At 37.4% G+C, this 17,365-nt stretch overlaps 1 protein-coding gene across 3 annotated transcripts in view; it reads right to left on the minus strand.

The window, feature by feature from the left end:
- Window positions 1-260: 260 nt before the first annotated feature.
- The window catches only part of MAPK6 (mitogen-activated protein kinase 6), a 40,239-nt gene continuing 23,134 nt past the window's right edge, over window positions 261-17,365 (minus strand). For all 3 annotated transcript variants that reach the window (XM_045900063.3, XM_045900065.3, XM_045900064.3), the window contains exons 3-6: window positions 15,889-16,033; window positions 9,114-9,278; window positions 4,552-4,753; window positions 261-2,632 (exon numbers count right to left, since the gene is read on the minus strand). In XM_045900063.3, coding sequence (XP_045756019.1) covers window positions 1,531-2,632; window positions 4,552-4,753; window positions 9,114-9,278; window positions 15,889-16,033 — 1,614 coding nt within the window. In that variant the 3' untranslated portion in view covers window positions 261-1,530. The remainder of the gene's footprint in view (window positions 2,633-4,551; window positions 4,754-9,113; window positions 9,279-15,888; window positions 16,034-17,365) is intronic.

A 17,365-nucleotide genomic window follows, 5' to 3' on the forward strand; every position in this document is an offset into this window, starting at 1 on the left:
AGGGAGAAGCAGGCTTCCTGCGGAGCAGGGAGCCCGATGCTGGGCTCGATCCCAGGACCCTGGGATCATGACCTGAGCCGAAGACAGATGCTTAACAACTGAGCCACCCAGGAGCCCCTAAATAAAATCTTTAAAAAATAAAGTATGGCCACAATTTAAAAGATGCCAAAGAGAGTAGAACTAGATAAAGGTTTTGCTTGTGATTTTTATTCTTTCTAGCAGGTAATCTGCATTACCTAAAGAGTTCAACAGGAGCCATATTCATTGGCCATGTTTTATTTATCCTTTTTCTTTGAACAGGATAACCAAAGATACAGACAGTATTCAATAAAATAAAATAGATGAAACAAATTCTAAGAGACTGCAATGCCACATGCTACATTTAACCTAATTTTATTCATGCTTGCCTTGGATGGGGAACAGATCATTCAGTAAAAACATACAGTAAAAACAAAATATGTCTTATCATGTACAACTTTTAAACTACAATAATGATGTACCTTAATTACTTCCATGCACACAAGTCTAACATTACAGGTTTGTTTTTTTGTTTTTTTTTTAAATAAACACAGTTAAGACTTCTAGGAGCATTTTATAATAAAGTAATTCCTAATGTTTCTTTGTAGATAGATCAAGCACCTCCAAAATACAAATTCCTATACACAGTGAGCGCTTTACTTAAAATGAATACTTAAGTAAATTAAGTACGTGGACAGCCTTAGGATGAGCTGACATTATATATTCAGCTAAGTAGGCAACAAACCATAGTGCCAAATGGAAAAAGTGTATTTGCAAATAAATTTCAAAAACTAAGTTAACTTTTTATAGTTAAATACAGAAAATATACTGATTTGCTAAAATAAATAAGATGTGATGTAGTAACACTTCACTATAAAGAATGCATACCAGAACATTTATAAACGGTGCATGAATCTTATTAAGAATAGTTTACTACAATAAACGCTGGCTAAATAGAAGTGCATATGTGAAGCACTATGGGTGGTCTATGTTTTGCCACATACTTTTGTTACCTTGAGGTAGATAACACATGTGTACCAAATTCGGCATTCATTTTCAGTTGCTGCTGGTATCATGTGTTTTAAGAAATGTGTACAGTATGAAAAACTTGAAAATACTCATGAATGAAAAATGTTTTAGGAAAAAAATAGATATTCTCATGCAGTTATGTACAGTCTCACTGTGTAAATTTCAAGGCAAGATTTTTGTTTCCTGTAAAACAGATCATTGTTCTATGAGAGAATGTTTTTTACTTGTCTTAGTGCATTTCTTTTGTCGCCTCCTGCATTGCATTATTTTGCTCTATTCTTTATTTTTGTGTGCAAACGACATGCCAGTTAAAATGAAAACCATCTCACATGTAGAAAAAAAGTCTGGATTTTAAAAACCAAGAACTAATAAAATCCTTTCTAAATGACACCGTATGATTCAAGTAAAAAAATGAAACACTAGTAATAAAAAAGACAAAACACATTTCATGAAGAATACAAAGAGAAATGTCTGCTGAGTGTTTTAGTTCAGATGTTTCAGAATGCTGCTGTATGTCTTATGAGGAATCTGAGGGGAAGATTTCATAGCAGAAGGTGTTAAGGTGGCCTGTATTGACTTAAGTGGGGACCCCACTGGGCTGTGAAACTGCGGGATGCCTATGGCTTCCAGCTGCTTGTTAAAGAGGAACTCCCCACTGTTGTTCAGAAATCCTTCCTCATTTCCTCTCTCCCCAAGCTTCCCATCCTCTACTGGCTCAGTTTCTAGCATTTCAGTATCTTCTTTCCTGCTAAAGAACTTGTCCAAGTAACTGGTGTAAGTGTTTTCCTTCTCAATTTGTTCATCCTTCCTTACCTCACAACAGAACTGATTTATGAGAAAACAATCCTCCCCACCACCCATAAACTGGCTATCCCAAGAAGATTGGTACAAAGCTTCTAATTGAGCCAGATTTGCCATTCCTTTCTCCTGTTTTTCTCGGCTTATTGACTTAGATATCAAACTTTTCAATTCTAGTTGGGACACTGAGCTATTCAAGTCATTTAATTTATCAACAACATCAGTAGGCTCATGTTGTGAACTAAGCTGAATAGTTCCTGCGATAAAGGAATCAAAGTCAAATCCCTGATTCTTTTCCCTTTCTTTTTCCGCCAATTGCTGTGATGCTTCCTCTAGAGCTATCTGGGCTTTAACCAATCCATTTCTTTCACATTTTGACTTGCCTTTCTTATCAGACTTTTCTTTGCTTTGTTCTTTCCAGTTGGAAAGATCTATAATAAGCTTGGGTTCATAATAATGGTTAACTTCACTCTCTCTCCAAACTAAGTTATCTAAATATGATGATGACCTTGTTTTGTAGTTACAAGTATGGCTACACTCTAGATCACAATATTTGTTTTCATGATGATCTGGGTACTGCCAACAAGGATCAGTAGAGTAATTGGTATCGAAAGCAGGATCCTCCAAGTACTTTTCACGATCTCCATCCAAATATTTTCGAGGATCAACTTGTACTTCTTCTTCATCAGTGACATCGGACAGAGCTCTTGGGTCGAGCTGAACTTCATCAATATCAAAGTTGTTATGTATAGGCCAATCATGCTCTGAAAATTGACAATCATGGTACCTGAAAAAATTAATGCATTAATGTGAGTCCAGATACAGGATTTCATTTTCAAATTCACTGAGTGCCTTTTAGGTGAAAGCACTCTGCTAGGTCTATGTGGGGACAATAGGAATATAGCTCATGCTTTTAATGGATAGGTAAGATCTGTTACTACACAATGTAATATGTGGCACTTTAGTAATTACCAATGAAACATATAATTACAGTAAAATTCTGAGTCCTCCATTCTTAAATTTAAGACCAAATATCATTTCACACTTATTCTGTCTTTTCTCTATTCTATTTTTCATTCACCTTCAAAGGCAACTGCAGATAAACATCAGAGTGGCTGGCATGTCTACAGTTCAATTCCAACAGTTTCATACAGAGAAAAAAATACTTTATGGCCATAAAATAGCTATCTCTAATCTCAATCAGGTCTCTTACAGATTTTCACTCTCTTGGTAACAAGTCAGACTAGAACAGAGGAAGGCTTGCTGGAATTCATCACGAATATTAAAAAAACCTCTCCATGTACATGCACTACTGAATGTGGTATCCTCTTAACAACACATCACAGCAAGGTGGCCGTTCCATGTCCAAGTAGAGGCAGACTGACGCACGCAAGCACGCACGCACGCACGCACGGTTGGGGGATGGGGAGGAGGGACTAGAAGAGACTGGAAGACATTTGAGTATGTATGAAAGAACTATACGTAGACAGTAGAAATGTTCATGTGGACCAACAGGTCATTGCCAGATGTGTAAACATACAAATACCTCAACATTGTAGGAGAGAAAAAATGCAATGACTAAACAAACAAATTTTAATATTTACTACTTCTTTAATTATTAAATATTGTTCTTTTAAACATAGAAATATATGAAACTCTAAAGTTTTAAGACTGCCATTAGTGACTCTGACACCTGGCTAAATATCAAAATCACCCAAAGATTTTAAATAATATTGATTCATAGGGTGCCTAGGTGGCACATGGGTTGACCTTCAGACTTTTTGTTTCAGCTCAGATCATGATCTCAGGGTTGTGAGATCAAGTCCCCCTTGGGATTGTGCACTCAGCACAGAGTCTGCCTGAAAGAATCTTTCTCCCTCTCCCTCCCCCTTTGCAGCTCCCCACGCTCATGCTCTCTCTCTAAAATAAGTAAAATCTTTAAAAATAATAATATTGATTCATTATTATATGCTATGATCCTACTCTGAAGCGAAATTATATCTAAATTTTCCCTGGAATTTAGAAATCCTAGAAGAAAGCTGAGGAAAAAAAATCTTTAACTAAAATGTATAAGGTTATTCATTTTGACATTTTATACTATTCAAAATAGAAAAGTCTCTTGTACTGAACCTATGTTCAAGCAGCCCAAGATTAATTTTGTGTCATTAGGAAAACAGATTTGAATAGCATATACCATGAATCAAAATAATTTCTATCCTAAGATACAAGAGATTTTATGTAAAAAATTTGAGACATTATGGAGATACCTATTTGGATAAGGTTCAGTCTTGTCATCCAACATCTTAAAAAAAATTTGTGACATTTTTAAAAGCAATAGTTTAAAATGGTTCAGATTTCCAACCTTCAACCCTCATGTTTAAAGGACCTTACACATTTGTTAACAACTAAACACGCCTTAATGGCTTTGAAAATGTTTCAGAGTAGAATTCACATTTTCCCATTATGTATATCCTAACTAGTAACTTAAGTATTTAAATTATATAAAGTCTATTCAAAGATATTAATAAGTTTAGCAGAAACCCAAAGAGACCATTACTAAATTTTTAAGACATCTACACTGTCTTGTCCTACACTGCATTATGGTTTATTGAAAATACAATAAATGGGCCATGATCATATAGTAGTCAGTACTCTGCATTGTGAAAATACAATAAATGATATTTTTCTAACTTAGGATCAATTTACCTTTCCCAGTTATAAATGTGACTATGAGTTTCATCCATAAGCAAAATATCATCAACTTCATCTTCAATATGAAAAGGATGACTTGAAATTGGCTCATCCATTGGAAAAGAATATATGCTCATGTAAGGATGGGAAAGCGCTTCTTCTGCTGTCAACCGGTCCATTGGGCTAAATGTCAAAATTTGTTCCAGGAAATCCAGTGCTACAAAAGAAAGGGATGAAACACCTTAACTGTACTGGAAGTCTACCAACCAATTAAGAAAAAAAAGAGGTTATATAAATAAAAGGTAAATTAAGTTTATCAAATAAAACTAATTTACCTGATTTACAGATTAAAATGAAAAGACACTCAATAAACACAGTAAATATTTTAAATGTACCCCAATCTCATACTATGGTCAGTTAACAAAGAAAAAGAATATATTAAGTTGAATCATATGAAACTTCTATTTTTGTCAGTAAAAAATGGTCAAATAACAGCAATTTCATATGGTTCAACATAATACTATATAGGTCATAATCTCAGCTCTGCAACTCACTAGCTTAAATGAATTACTAGCAGTAAAGGGCCAGACAGGTTACTTAAACTTGCTGAACTTCAGTTCTTCATGTATAAAATGGAAATAGATATATTATACGGTATAAAAATTAAATGTAAAGCAGAGTAAAGCATAGTGTCTAGTGCTTAATAACAAATCCTTTCCCCTTTCCTTCCCTTATCTCACTGGCTAGCTGTTGTACTAATTTGTTGATCTGTTTCACATCAATCACACTCCAACATAACACACAAATGCACTTGATCACTTTAGGGCTTTGGAAGAGTTACCTACCTTACACCCAATTCTTCCCACTAACTTAGCTCATAAGCTCCTAACCCATCCTGAACCACACCTGTCACCAGCCTGAAGGTTGCCGTTATACAACCACATGCTTGTATACCAATCCTCAGCTGTGAATCATTTCCCCCATCTACTTTCCCTGTTCCTAGTCATACAGTACTGATGAAAGCTCAATGCCTCACACACACACACACACACACACATACATAGCTCACGACAAATTCATATTGTAGAACTGCAATTTGGCCTTTGCTATTGCTCAGCAATGTTCCACACCATCTCTTTATGCTCTCAATCTTTATCATATCTAAACCCACTTCACATTTATCTTAATCCCTACTTCTTCACTATGGCCTGTCATACATCCTCTTATCCTTACCTCTGTCTCAAAGGAAAAGATAGTCATCCTCTCTAAAACTAAGCTGTACTCTAGAAAGGACGCTATTCTCAATTCCCAATTTCTCATTAATGTAAACAATAGTTGATTTTTTATAGCCTTTTGTATTTTACAAAGTGCTTTCATATATATTATCTTATTCAATCCTCAAATCGTTCCAGTAACGACTAAAGAAACCTAAGGCTCACTGCTACTCATGCCCTTCAGTGGCCCGGGGCTGAGGCCTCTTCCTCTCCTCTCCTTTACCCCCCCTCCTACTATATTACCCTAATCTAGGAAGTCATTTCACAATACATCAAGCTATTCTTGGTTCTCTTGCAAAAGAGTCCATCTTAATTTTAATTAGCCCAGGGCCCTTGTGTCTCAAGGCAAGAGAGACTCTAAGGCACAGAGTTATAAAGGGCTGACCCAGCACAATCACCATTCTCAGAGGGAAGGGAGATATATATCTAACTACGCAAGAGGAATGTACTCTAAAATCCCTACCATTTGGGAACTGTAGGCAGCAGGAAGAGGAAAGAAAAAAACTAGCCCCAAGCTGAGCTCCCAAGTACAGCAGCATATGCATATGTAGACTACTGCCATAATTGCAGAAAGTTCTACTGGACAGCACTGCTCTAAAGGAAATCTATTTGCTATGATGGTGTTGAAGTATGCTAAGATACAGAAGTACATGGTAAACTACAGCAAAAGGGAGGATGAGAGGTAAGTATGGAGGAAAATGAAAAAGGGTATTTCATCTAAAGACGAAAGACCACTAGGGTTCCTAATCATCTTAATGTGTTAATTCATATATACTTAATCTTGTTTGGTTTTTTCCCTCTGAAGATCATGAACATGTGAGAAAAGAACACGTATTATTCTTACTAAGCCCCACTGCCTCAGAATATGCTCTGCCCAAAAGTAAAACTCCAATATTAATCAGTAAGAAACCAGTGTGGAACATACCTACATAGTAAATCTTTAGTCTCGGGAACTTTAAAAACTCTGCATTGCACTTGTATGTGAGCATAGCTCTGCCACTTATTAATACCAAGGATCTTTTGCCTGATGGTTAATTAACCCATTATCAAAAATATACATTTAATCCATTATGAGTAATTCCAGCCATCAGCCAAATATTCAAGTTGGTTCACAGCTAAGACATGATCCCAACCCTAAAGTTAGGGTAGGGAAAAAGAAGATTCAAATTTGGCTAGACTGCAAATGCTTCAACAGCAATGTCCTACATTACTAGTTAGCCTCTTTTGATTAAACACAGCAACAGCAACAATGACTCCAGAGGCAATCAAGGTTATTCCTGTCCCTCAACCTGGCTGAGCAGGGCCACACCTGTAGAGGGTTTTAAAAATACACAGGTGGGGTGCCTGGTTGGCTTAGTCAGTTTGAGCATCTGACTCTTGATTTTGGCTCAGGTCATGATCTCGGGGTCATGGGATCAAGCCCCGTGCGTCAGGCTCCACGCTCAGCAAGGAAGAGTCTGCTTCTCCCTCTCCCTCTGCCCCTCCCCCCTGCTCACATGTGCGCACACTCGCACTCTCCCTCTCTCTCAAATAAATAAATAAATCTAAAAAAATAAGACACATGCTCTGCTCCCCACACCACTTCTGAATTCTGACCCAAGAGCCTGCATTTTTAAAGAGCTCCCAAAGAGGATTCGGAGGCAGAGTCAAATGCTATGTGACTACTGTTCAGTTATGAACAAGGATGTCATGACAGTGGCTCTAAGGTCAGGAGAAAGATAACCAGCACTGGAAGCTGATTGTGAAGATAGACTTGAAGGCCAGTTAGGAATGTAGAGCTACTGAAAAGGAAGCCTGCAAAACCTGCTGAAATTAAATACAGCTGCTTCCTTTTTACTTAGGCATTTACTATAGGAGTTTTAAACACATTTGAGGAAAACAAAAAATGTCATTATGATTTTGCCATCCAGTGCCTATTTCTCAGAACACTTGCTACTTTATTTATTTAGTTATTTTTAAGTAGGCTCCACGCCCATGGAGCCTAACGTGGGGGCTTGACCAACCCTGAGATCAAGACCTGAAGTGAGATCAAGAGTCAGACACTTAACCGACTAAGCCACCCAGGCACCCCCAAACACTTGCAATTTTAAAACACTTTGATAGACAATAACCTGAACCACAGATGATCAGAGTGGGCGTTATGAATAATGGATGTATAATTCAGGCAAACCTTAAGATGTTTAGAAAACTATATATCCCTAACCTGTTGATTCATAAAGAACTATACAATCCTGACACTGACGCGTCTTAATATAATTCCTAAAGATGTAAGACACAATCAACTTTTAAGAAAGATGTTTCCCATGTCTAACTCTCTTCCTTAAAAAAATGTTATCCTCGGGCGCCTGGGTGGCTCAGATGGTTAAGCGTCTGCCTTCAGCTGAGGTCATGATCCCAGGGTCCTGGGATCGAGTCCCGCCTCGGGCTCTCTGCTCCTTGGGAGTTTGCTTCTCCCTCTGCCTCTCTCTCTCTCTCTCATGAATAAATAAATAAAATTTAAAAAAAAAAAAAAGTTATCCTGGGGTGCCTGGCTGGCTCAGTTGGTAGAGCATGCAATTCCTGATCTCAGGGTTTCACATATGTTTAAGTCCCACACTGGGTACAGAGATTCTTAAAATCTTAAAAATAAATTATCTTATTACAGGTAACTACTACAAGAGTTAAAGTTTTGTATATTACTTATAGCAACAAATCCTAATGACATCACTCTGAGACATGAAATTATTTTAGTGATCAAAAAAGTTTTGATTCTAAGTTTCTATTCCTTTCAAGCTTGCACAAACTCTCACATTTAGCACCTAATATTCCTAACAGGAATCTGCAAACTCTTATGTAATGTGTTTGCTCAGAGTTTTGCTCTTTCTTCCATCTCTTCCTGGCCCTGAAGTCTTTGCTTTCCCCAGCTCAATTTACTCTTTCATATCTCAATCACATTCACATTCATATCCAGACTTACTTATCATATAACCCTCACAAAACTCCATTTTAGCTTAGTGAGGGACAGTTACTCTAGATGCTCGCCTATGGTAGATAATATCAGTGGTGTAAGCTGAAAAAGTAGATGGAGTTAGAACCAGGAGAGGGATACACTTTATGGAACCTGAAAAATCATTCAGAGTAACAAAGAAACAGATCCCAGCCTAAGAGCCAGACCAAAAAAGGGAGAGAGTTGAAGTTTTAGATAAGGTATAGTGTCTAAAGACTATGTGGGATACACAGATCCTGCTTGTGTGCGTGCACACACGCACACACACACACACACACCCACCCCATTACATGATGGTTACTCTTGAGTAACAATACCTTCTCGACTAATTCCTGGAAGCAGCTGAGTTAAAGGTTTGTGTGGCTCAGTCATGTCATTTCTAATGTAAACTGGAATTACGCTGAGAAGCTCCTGACGATCTTCCTCATGTACAACAGGAATAGATTCTAAAATCAGCTGCATCTGTTCAAGTTCATGTGCACCTGAGATTAAATAAACATCAAATACAATATAAATAAACACATTCCTCAACGTTTACTTATTTGGCAACAGACATTCTAAAGCTATAGGAAACTAACCTAAATACTGTAATGATCATTGGGAGGAAAATGATTAACTGAATTCTTTTTTTTTTTTTTTAATTTTTATTTATTCATGAGAGACACACAGAGAGAGAGAGAGACAGAAGCAGAAGGAGAAGCAGGCTCCCAAGGAGCAGGGAGCCCGATGTGGGACTCGATCCCAGGACCCTGGGATCATGACCTGAGCCCAAGGCAGACACTTAACCATCTGAGCCACCCAGGCACCCTAACTGAATTCTTAACCAGCAGGTTTCTTTGCTTTGAATATCATCAATCTACTGAAAAAGTGTATCTGTGTCTGCTGCCAGACATATTTACTTTTGGCTGCTTTGTTTCCATAAGAAACTGACCCTTTAAGTTTAGCCTCATCTTAAGGTATCACAAAGTAGTGAAAAAAACGATGAATTGAGATTCAAGGGACATGGATTCTAGTCTTGGCTATACTACTAATTAACTGGCTATACCTTTGGGAATACTTAGCATGGTAATAACTTCATTTCATCATCAGTAAAATGGAGGGTTGGACTAGATTCATACTACAAAAAGTTTTATAGTTATGGGTTAGGCTCAGGTAGCATTTCAGGACAACTATTAAAGAAATAATAGGGGGAACTTTAAGCTAAACGCTGACTAAAAATTCAGTTTGCTTTTCCATGGATTTCTAGAATTCATTCAACCACTAAATTTTTCTTGAGTACCTACTACGAGCAAGGCACTTTAAAATACAACTGTGAAGCAAAAGAGACCAAGTCCCTGCCTTCATGGAGCTTACAATCTAGTGGAAGAAGACAGATAATAACTCTGTCAAAATTTATGTCAAATGGTGATAAATGCTATGAAGAAAAATAGAGTAAGCAGGGAAAATAAAGAGCACTTTATGGGTAGGATTGCTAAGTAATACTGGATGACCAAGGCCTCAGTGAGAAGCTGAAAACTGAGGAAGTTGGGGAACACACCATGCATTCATATGGAGGAAGGGAGTTCCAGGAAGATGGGAAAAGGCGCAAAGGCTCAGAGAAGAGTGGGCTTGGTGTGTCTAAGAAACAGCAATTAGGTTAAGTGTAGCTGAAACAGAGTGGCTGGGCGGGTGGGGGAGGGGGGAGCAAGTATTAGAAGATGAGATGGTACCAGAACACAAAGGGTTTGCTTTAACCTGAATTTGATAGGGAGACATTACAGAGTTTCAAGCAGAAAAATGGCATGTTCTGATTTATGTTTTCAGAGAACTCCTATGGCTGCTATGTGGTAACTAGGCTACAGACAGCAAATATTAAAGCAGAAAAGGCAGTTAAATCCTGCATTAGACCAGGAAAAACATAATGGTTGACTGAACTGTGGGGAGGCGGGTAGTGACAGAGATAATAACAAGCAGTTAGATTCTGAATATATTTCAAAGGAAGAGCCCATAGAATCTGTACCGACAGAAGTGTAGGATGAAGCCAAGATTTTTGCCTCAGCAACTAAAAAGTGGATCTGGTTTACCAAGATGAGGAAGACAGCAGAAAAAGAAAATATGAGAGAGAAATATCAGGAGTTCAGTTTTGGATAGGCTAAATTTGAGATGCTATTAGACATCTTAGTCCGTGCCTTTTATTGCTCTGTTCTTTTGGAATCTATACCTAATATAGAGGATCTTCCTCAAGCTGTTTTTTTTTTTTTTTTTTTAGATTTTATTTATTTATGTATTTATGTATTTATGTATTTATTTATTTATTTGACAGAGAGAGAGAGAGAGACAGAGAGAGGGGGAACACAAACAGGGGGAGTGGGAGAGGGAGAAGCAGGCTTCCCATTAAGCAGGGAGCCCGATGTGGGTCTCAATCTCAGGACCCTGGGGATCATGACCTGAGCCAAAGGCAGACGCTTAATGACTGAGCCACCCAGGTGCCCCCCTCATGCTGCTTTTGGTTCACAAATCTACCAATAAAGCAGAAGGGAACTAAAACTGGATCTTTCCAATCATTTCATAAACAATTCCCATTAACTGTTTAAAGTTTACATGGGTCTAAGATCAAAATCATGTTATTTAAATGTATTTCTCAATCCAATTATTTTTATTGCTGTACTTGAACAATTCTGAATATGCTGAATGAACATTTAAAAATACATTAAGTACCTTTGTATAATTAATATAGCAGTAAAGTTTTGACCCCACTTCAAATGACCCCATAATAAATGACCCGATGATCTAACAATTTTAAACAATTTAGTTTTCCTGATAAAATATTCATTATTGTGGTAGCATTAAAATATGTCCACAGGGATGCCTGGGTGGTTCAGTCAATTAAGTGTCTGCCTTTCGCTCAGGTCATGATCCCACGGTCCTGGGATCGAGTCCCGCTTCAGGCTCCTTGCTCTGCGGGGAGCCTACTTCTCCCTCTGCCTCTGCCTCTCCCCTCTGCTTGTGTTCTCTTTCAAATAAATAAATAAAATCTTTAAAAAAAATGTCCACAAATTTGGGTGCCTGGCTGGCTCAACCAGTAGAGCATGTGAATCTTGATCTCAGGATCATGAGTTCAAGCCCCATGTCAGGCGCTGGGCATGGAACCTCCTTAAACAAATAAAAATAAAATAAATGTGGGGTGCCTGGCTGGCTCAGTTGGTACAGCATGTGACTCCTGATCTCAGGGTCATGAGTTCAAGTCCCAAGTTGGGTGTGGACCCTACTTAAAAAAAAAAAAAAAAGTCCACAAATTCTTTGGTCCTCTTCGTTTCAAAAAGTGGAATCCAATTCCCCTCCCCTTGAATGTGAGGTGTATTTAGATGACTCACTTCTAATGTATAAAAACTGAAATGACTGTGTCACTTTTGAGTCTAGGTCACAAAAAGGTACCTTTGCATTTGCAAAGTTCAAAACAATCCAGTGGATAAAGAATAATCTTCTCAACAAATGGTGCTGGGATAACTGGATATCCACATGCAAAAGAATAAAGTTGGAGCCCTAACTCACACACAAAAATAGCTCAAAATGGATCACAGACCTAATTTAAAAGCTAAAACTATAAAGTTCTTAGGGGTCAGGCAATAATTTTATAGGTATGACATCAAAAGCATTAAGTGACAAAAGAAAAAAAATAGATAAATTGGACTTCATCAGAATTAAAACCTTTTGTGATTCAAAAGACACCAACAAAGTGAAAAGATAACCCACAGAATGGGAGAAAATACATTCAAATCATGTATCTGATAAGTGATTTGTATCCATAATATGTAATGAACTCTTATTATCTCAATTATAAAATACAAACAACCCAATTTAAAAATAGGCAATGGAAAATAAAAATAGGCAATGGATCTGAATATTTCTCCAAAAAAGATAGACAAATTGCCAATGCTCAACATTATTAGTCATTAGGGAAATGCAAATCAAAACCACAATGAGATACTACTTCATATTTAAAAAGACAACTATAAGGGGTGCCTGGGTGGCTCAGTCATTAAGCGTCTGCCTTCGGCTCAGGTCATGATCTCAGAGTCCTGGGATCGAGCCCCGCATCGGGCTCCTCGCTCTGCGGGAGGCCTGCTTCTCCCTCTCCCACTCCCCCTGCTTGTGTTCCCTCTCTCGCTGTGTCTATCTCTGTCAAATGAATAAATAAAATCTTTAAAAAAAAAAAAAAAAGACAACTATAAGATAGACTACACTTTAAATAATTGTTGGTGAGAATGTAGAGAAATTGGAACCCTCATACAGTGCTGGTGGGAATGTAAAGTGTTACGACTACTTTGGAAAATGGTCTGGCATTTCTTCAAAAAGTTAAACAGAGTTATATGACACAGTAATTCCACTCTTAAGTGTATATACACCCAACAGAATGGAAAACATACATCCACGCAAAAACTATACACTAATGTAGATAGTAGCATCATTAATAATAACCAAAAAGAACAAAAAACCCAAATTTCCATAAACTGATGAATGGATAAACAAAGTATAACACAGGCACAGAGTGGAATTATTTGGCCATAAATAGATGACGAATTGATACATGTTATAACATGGATGAATCTCCAAAATATGCTAAAGTGAAAGATGCCAGGCCTAAGGCAAGTTATATGATTTATTTATATGAAATGTCCAGAACAGGCAAATCTATAGAGACATAAAAGAGATTAGTGGTTGCCAGGAGCTAGAAGGGAGAAATGGGAAGTGACTGCTAATGGTTACAGGGCAACTTCTCGGGTGGGGGGGACGACAAAAATGTTCTAAAATTAGATGGTTATACAATCCTGTGAATATACTAAAAAATACTCAGCTGTACACTTTAAATGGGTGAACTGTCTGGCATGTGAATTATATATTGATAGGACTTTTTTTTTTTAAAAGATACAAAAGCTTTCTCCTTGCTCTCTTTTGGAGAGCATTATGGAGGAAGCCAGCTACGATATCATGAAGACACTCATGCAATCCTATAGAGAAGCCTGCATGGTGATAAACTGAGGCCTCCTGCTAAGAGTCTTGTGAGTTAAGCTATCTAGAAATGAAAAAAAGGGGGTGAGGGGAAGGTGCCTGGGTGGCTCAGGCAGTTAAGCATCTGCTTTTAGCTCAGGTCATGATCTCAGGGTTCTGGGATTGAGCCCTGCATCAGGCCCCCTGCTTGATGGGGAGCCTACTTCTCCCCCTGCCCCTGCTTGTGCTTGCTCGCTCCCTCTGTCAAATAAATAAATAAAACCTTAAAAAAAAAAAATCTATCTAGAAGTGGATCTTCCTGCCCCAGTAAAGCCTTCAGATGAGTGTAGGCCCAACCAACATCTTGACTAAGCAAATCTGAGCTAGAACCACCTAGCTAAGTCACCTCCCAATTCCTGACCCATACAAACTTCGAGATAATAAATTGTTTAAGCCACGGTGTTTCGATGTAGTTGGTCATGAAGCAACAAGTAATACAATAATTATTTTACATATGTTGGAAGGTACCTGAATATCAGGAATATAACCTCCAATTATAGTACTGTTCCTAGGAAAAATATTCAATCCACTTAACCATTTAGTTTCCAGGAATCACTGGTATTTTCTCAAAGTCTGCTAAATTGAAATTCAATCACTAATCACACATCACAGAAGAAATTTCAGATAAATTTAAGGGGAAAATTACAAAAGATTGGTTAATGTTATGTAAGCTGAGTGGTGCAAGAAGTATCAGCAAAGGGCGGGACGCCTGGGTGGCTCAGTCGTTAGTTAGGCATCTGCCTTCGACTCAGGTCATGATCCCAGGGTCCCTGCTCAGCAGAGAGCCTGCTTCTCCCTCTCCCACTCCCCCTGCTTATGTTCCCTCTCTCGCTGTCTGTCAAATAAATAAAATCTTAAAAAAAAAAAAAAATTTAAGGACATTTATGCATACCATCCTTTCTTTCTTCAATAATGCTCTCCTATGCACCCCTATCTTTCTTTTATTAATCCTTCTTTTGTAAGCAGACCCTGCTCCATTCCCTTTCTTCTGCTCTTAGCACAATCTGGAAGTGGTGGGAGGGCCACTCTAAGATTGGTTAGAGAGAAAAACAGTAATGTCAAATGAGAGAAAAAGACCTAAATTACCATCATGTCACTTCTCTTAACTAAAAAATCTCAGTACTCTACTATTTCCTCCTTTTCCAAATGGAAATTCCTCTGCCTACTTTCTAAGTATTCTGGCCCTATTTTAACTAGTCATAAATGTGTTCATTATTTGACACCTTGCTTTCATCCAACTTTTCTCACTAATTTATGCACATACATGATTTCTTTCATCCAACTTTTCTCACTGATTCAGGCTCATACCCTCATTTATATAATACCATTTTTTTCTCTCTCTTCCTCCCACCAAAATTCTTCACTATTCCTATGTAGTGAAAAATCTTTTGACTTCTTTATGCCATTCATTCCAGACATCACTGATGAAGACTCAAAGTTTGTTGCTCTTATAATCTGTACTAAATAATTTTATACAAACTCATACTTTGCTTTACAACACCTGATGTTTTTCATGGGTTATTCATCCCTTCCCATCTTGATTAAATTCTCTCTCTCACACCTCTGTGGACTCCCTCATAGCACCAAACTCAGCAAAAAAAATTACTAGTTTGGTTATTTCTGAAAGATCACAGCAGTCAAGCAACAGAATACAGCAGTTCAGGCAACATGGATGATAGGGGACAAAGAATTACTGCATTTTCAATGACAGCTAAAAATTTTCACTAGGAGTGACAAACACTGACCGCATTATGCAACTCAGGTATCATTTAACACAGATTACCAACAAGCAGTGTGAATCTACAAACTACAAAATTATATTTAAGAAATAAGATAAATACAAAAGAACACTAGAATTCTGACTAAATTTGTTGAGTGAACAATTCAGTGAATATATTAATACGTTTTTAAAAATTTTTAAATATTAAGAACACTTTATCTTTTCATTTTAGTATCGCAGACTACAACAAATTGTGTTAAATCTTATATACATCTTGCTTCACAGATACATGCAAAATTATTTCTTTGAAGTAATTTTTTTCCATATATTTTAAAATTTCTAACCTGCAAAGAGGGTTTTACCAGTCAGCATTTCAGCAAAGATGCAGCCTGCAGCCCACATATCAATGGCTTTAGTATAATTATTAGGAGAAAGTAAAAGACGTGGAGACCTGTACCATTTAGTAACCAATCCTTCAGAAAGATGACCCTGAAAAAGAAAGAAAAACATACTTTAATTTTTTACTTTAGCTAAAGAACAGTACATAAAACTTGATTCATTAAAGAATAGCTGATCTTTAAAAAAAAAAAAAAAGTCACGTGAAATCCTAAAACAATACTGTTGATTTCTATATCTGTATTCAAGGCTCTTGTACTTTTCAGGCTTAATGGAGGTTAAACTCCCCCTGGGATATATCATCTATAAGATGATGTTCACATAAAGTCTGCTGACCAAAATATACCGTGAGAATTTAGTGCTGATTCTGTCACACATTCAAAACATGTTTCAGAAGAGGAGCTATTTTTCACTTCAAGTCTTACTTAAGGAGCAGGGATGCTTTACATCAATGAGGGACAGGTAAAGAAGAGCACCTGGGGTGCTACTTATAAACCAATGCCAAACCCAGGGGACCTGGCTCTACTATGTATTCCATTCCTAATCAATTCTACTACTTTACATTTATAAAGCATTTAACAAAAACATATACATATATGACCTTACTTCATCCTTTTTTTTTTTTTTTTTAAAGATTTTATTTATTTATTTATTTGACAGAGAGAGAGAGAGAGACACAGCGAGAGAGGGAACACAAGCAGGGGGAGTGGGAGAGGGAGAAGCAGGCTCCCCGCTGAGCAGGGAGCCCGATGCGGGGCTCGATCCCAGGACCCTGGGATCATGACCTGAGCTGAAGGCAGACGCTTAACCATCTGAGCCACCCAGGTGCCCCGACCTTACTTCATCCTTAAAACAACCCTGAAAAATTATGAAGGTAGATATTAACTCCATTTTAGAGGGGCAGTAACACTCATAGATTAAGGAATCTGCTTAAGGTCATACAGCTTAAGTGGGATGTAGAAAGGAACTCAATTTTAGATAGTTTAACTCTTAGTTCAGTGTTCTATCCACAATACTTCACTGTTACCCATAAAAAAGATGTGGTGGGCATCCATTTCATTTCAATACTAAAGTTCTACATTCAAGTTTTTAAAAAATTAAGTCATACTTAATGTGAGATGATATATGTGAATGAAAAGATTTGCTTGTTTGTTTAGACATGTGCTATGGGAAGCCAAGCAAGCAGGGAGTTCCTAGAGGTTCTTTATAACAAAAGGAGCTCTACTTTAATATTTAAACATCAGGGTCCCACAGTTTCGTTTGAAAACTAAAAGACCAAAGTTCAGCTAAGAAAATATTAACTTCTTCTATGAAGGCAAATTATTACCTAAGCTACAGTTACTGTGAATCCTTTTAGCTATTTTTACTGCCATTTTATCTTTAGGCAAATTTAGATACTGAACAAAATTAAATTTACCTAAACAA

Source organism: Mirounga angustirostris, unplaced genomic scaffold (assembly GCF_029215605.1).
Source record: "Mirounga angustirostris isolate CCGP_5_RB_7025 unplaced genomic scaffold, mMirAng1.0.hap1 SCAF_9, whole genome shotgun sequence".
Classification (NCBI taxonomy): Eukaryota; Metazoa; Chordata; class Mammalia; order Carnivora; family Phocidae; genus Mirounga; species Mirounga angustirostris.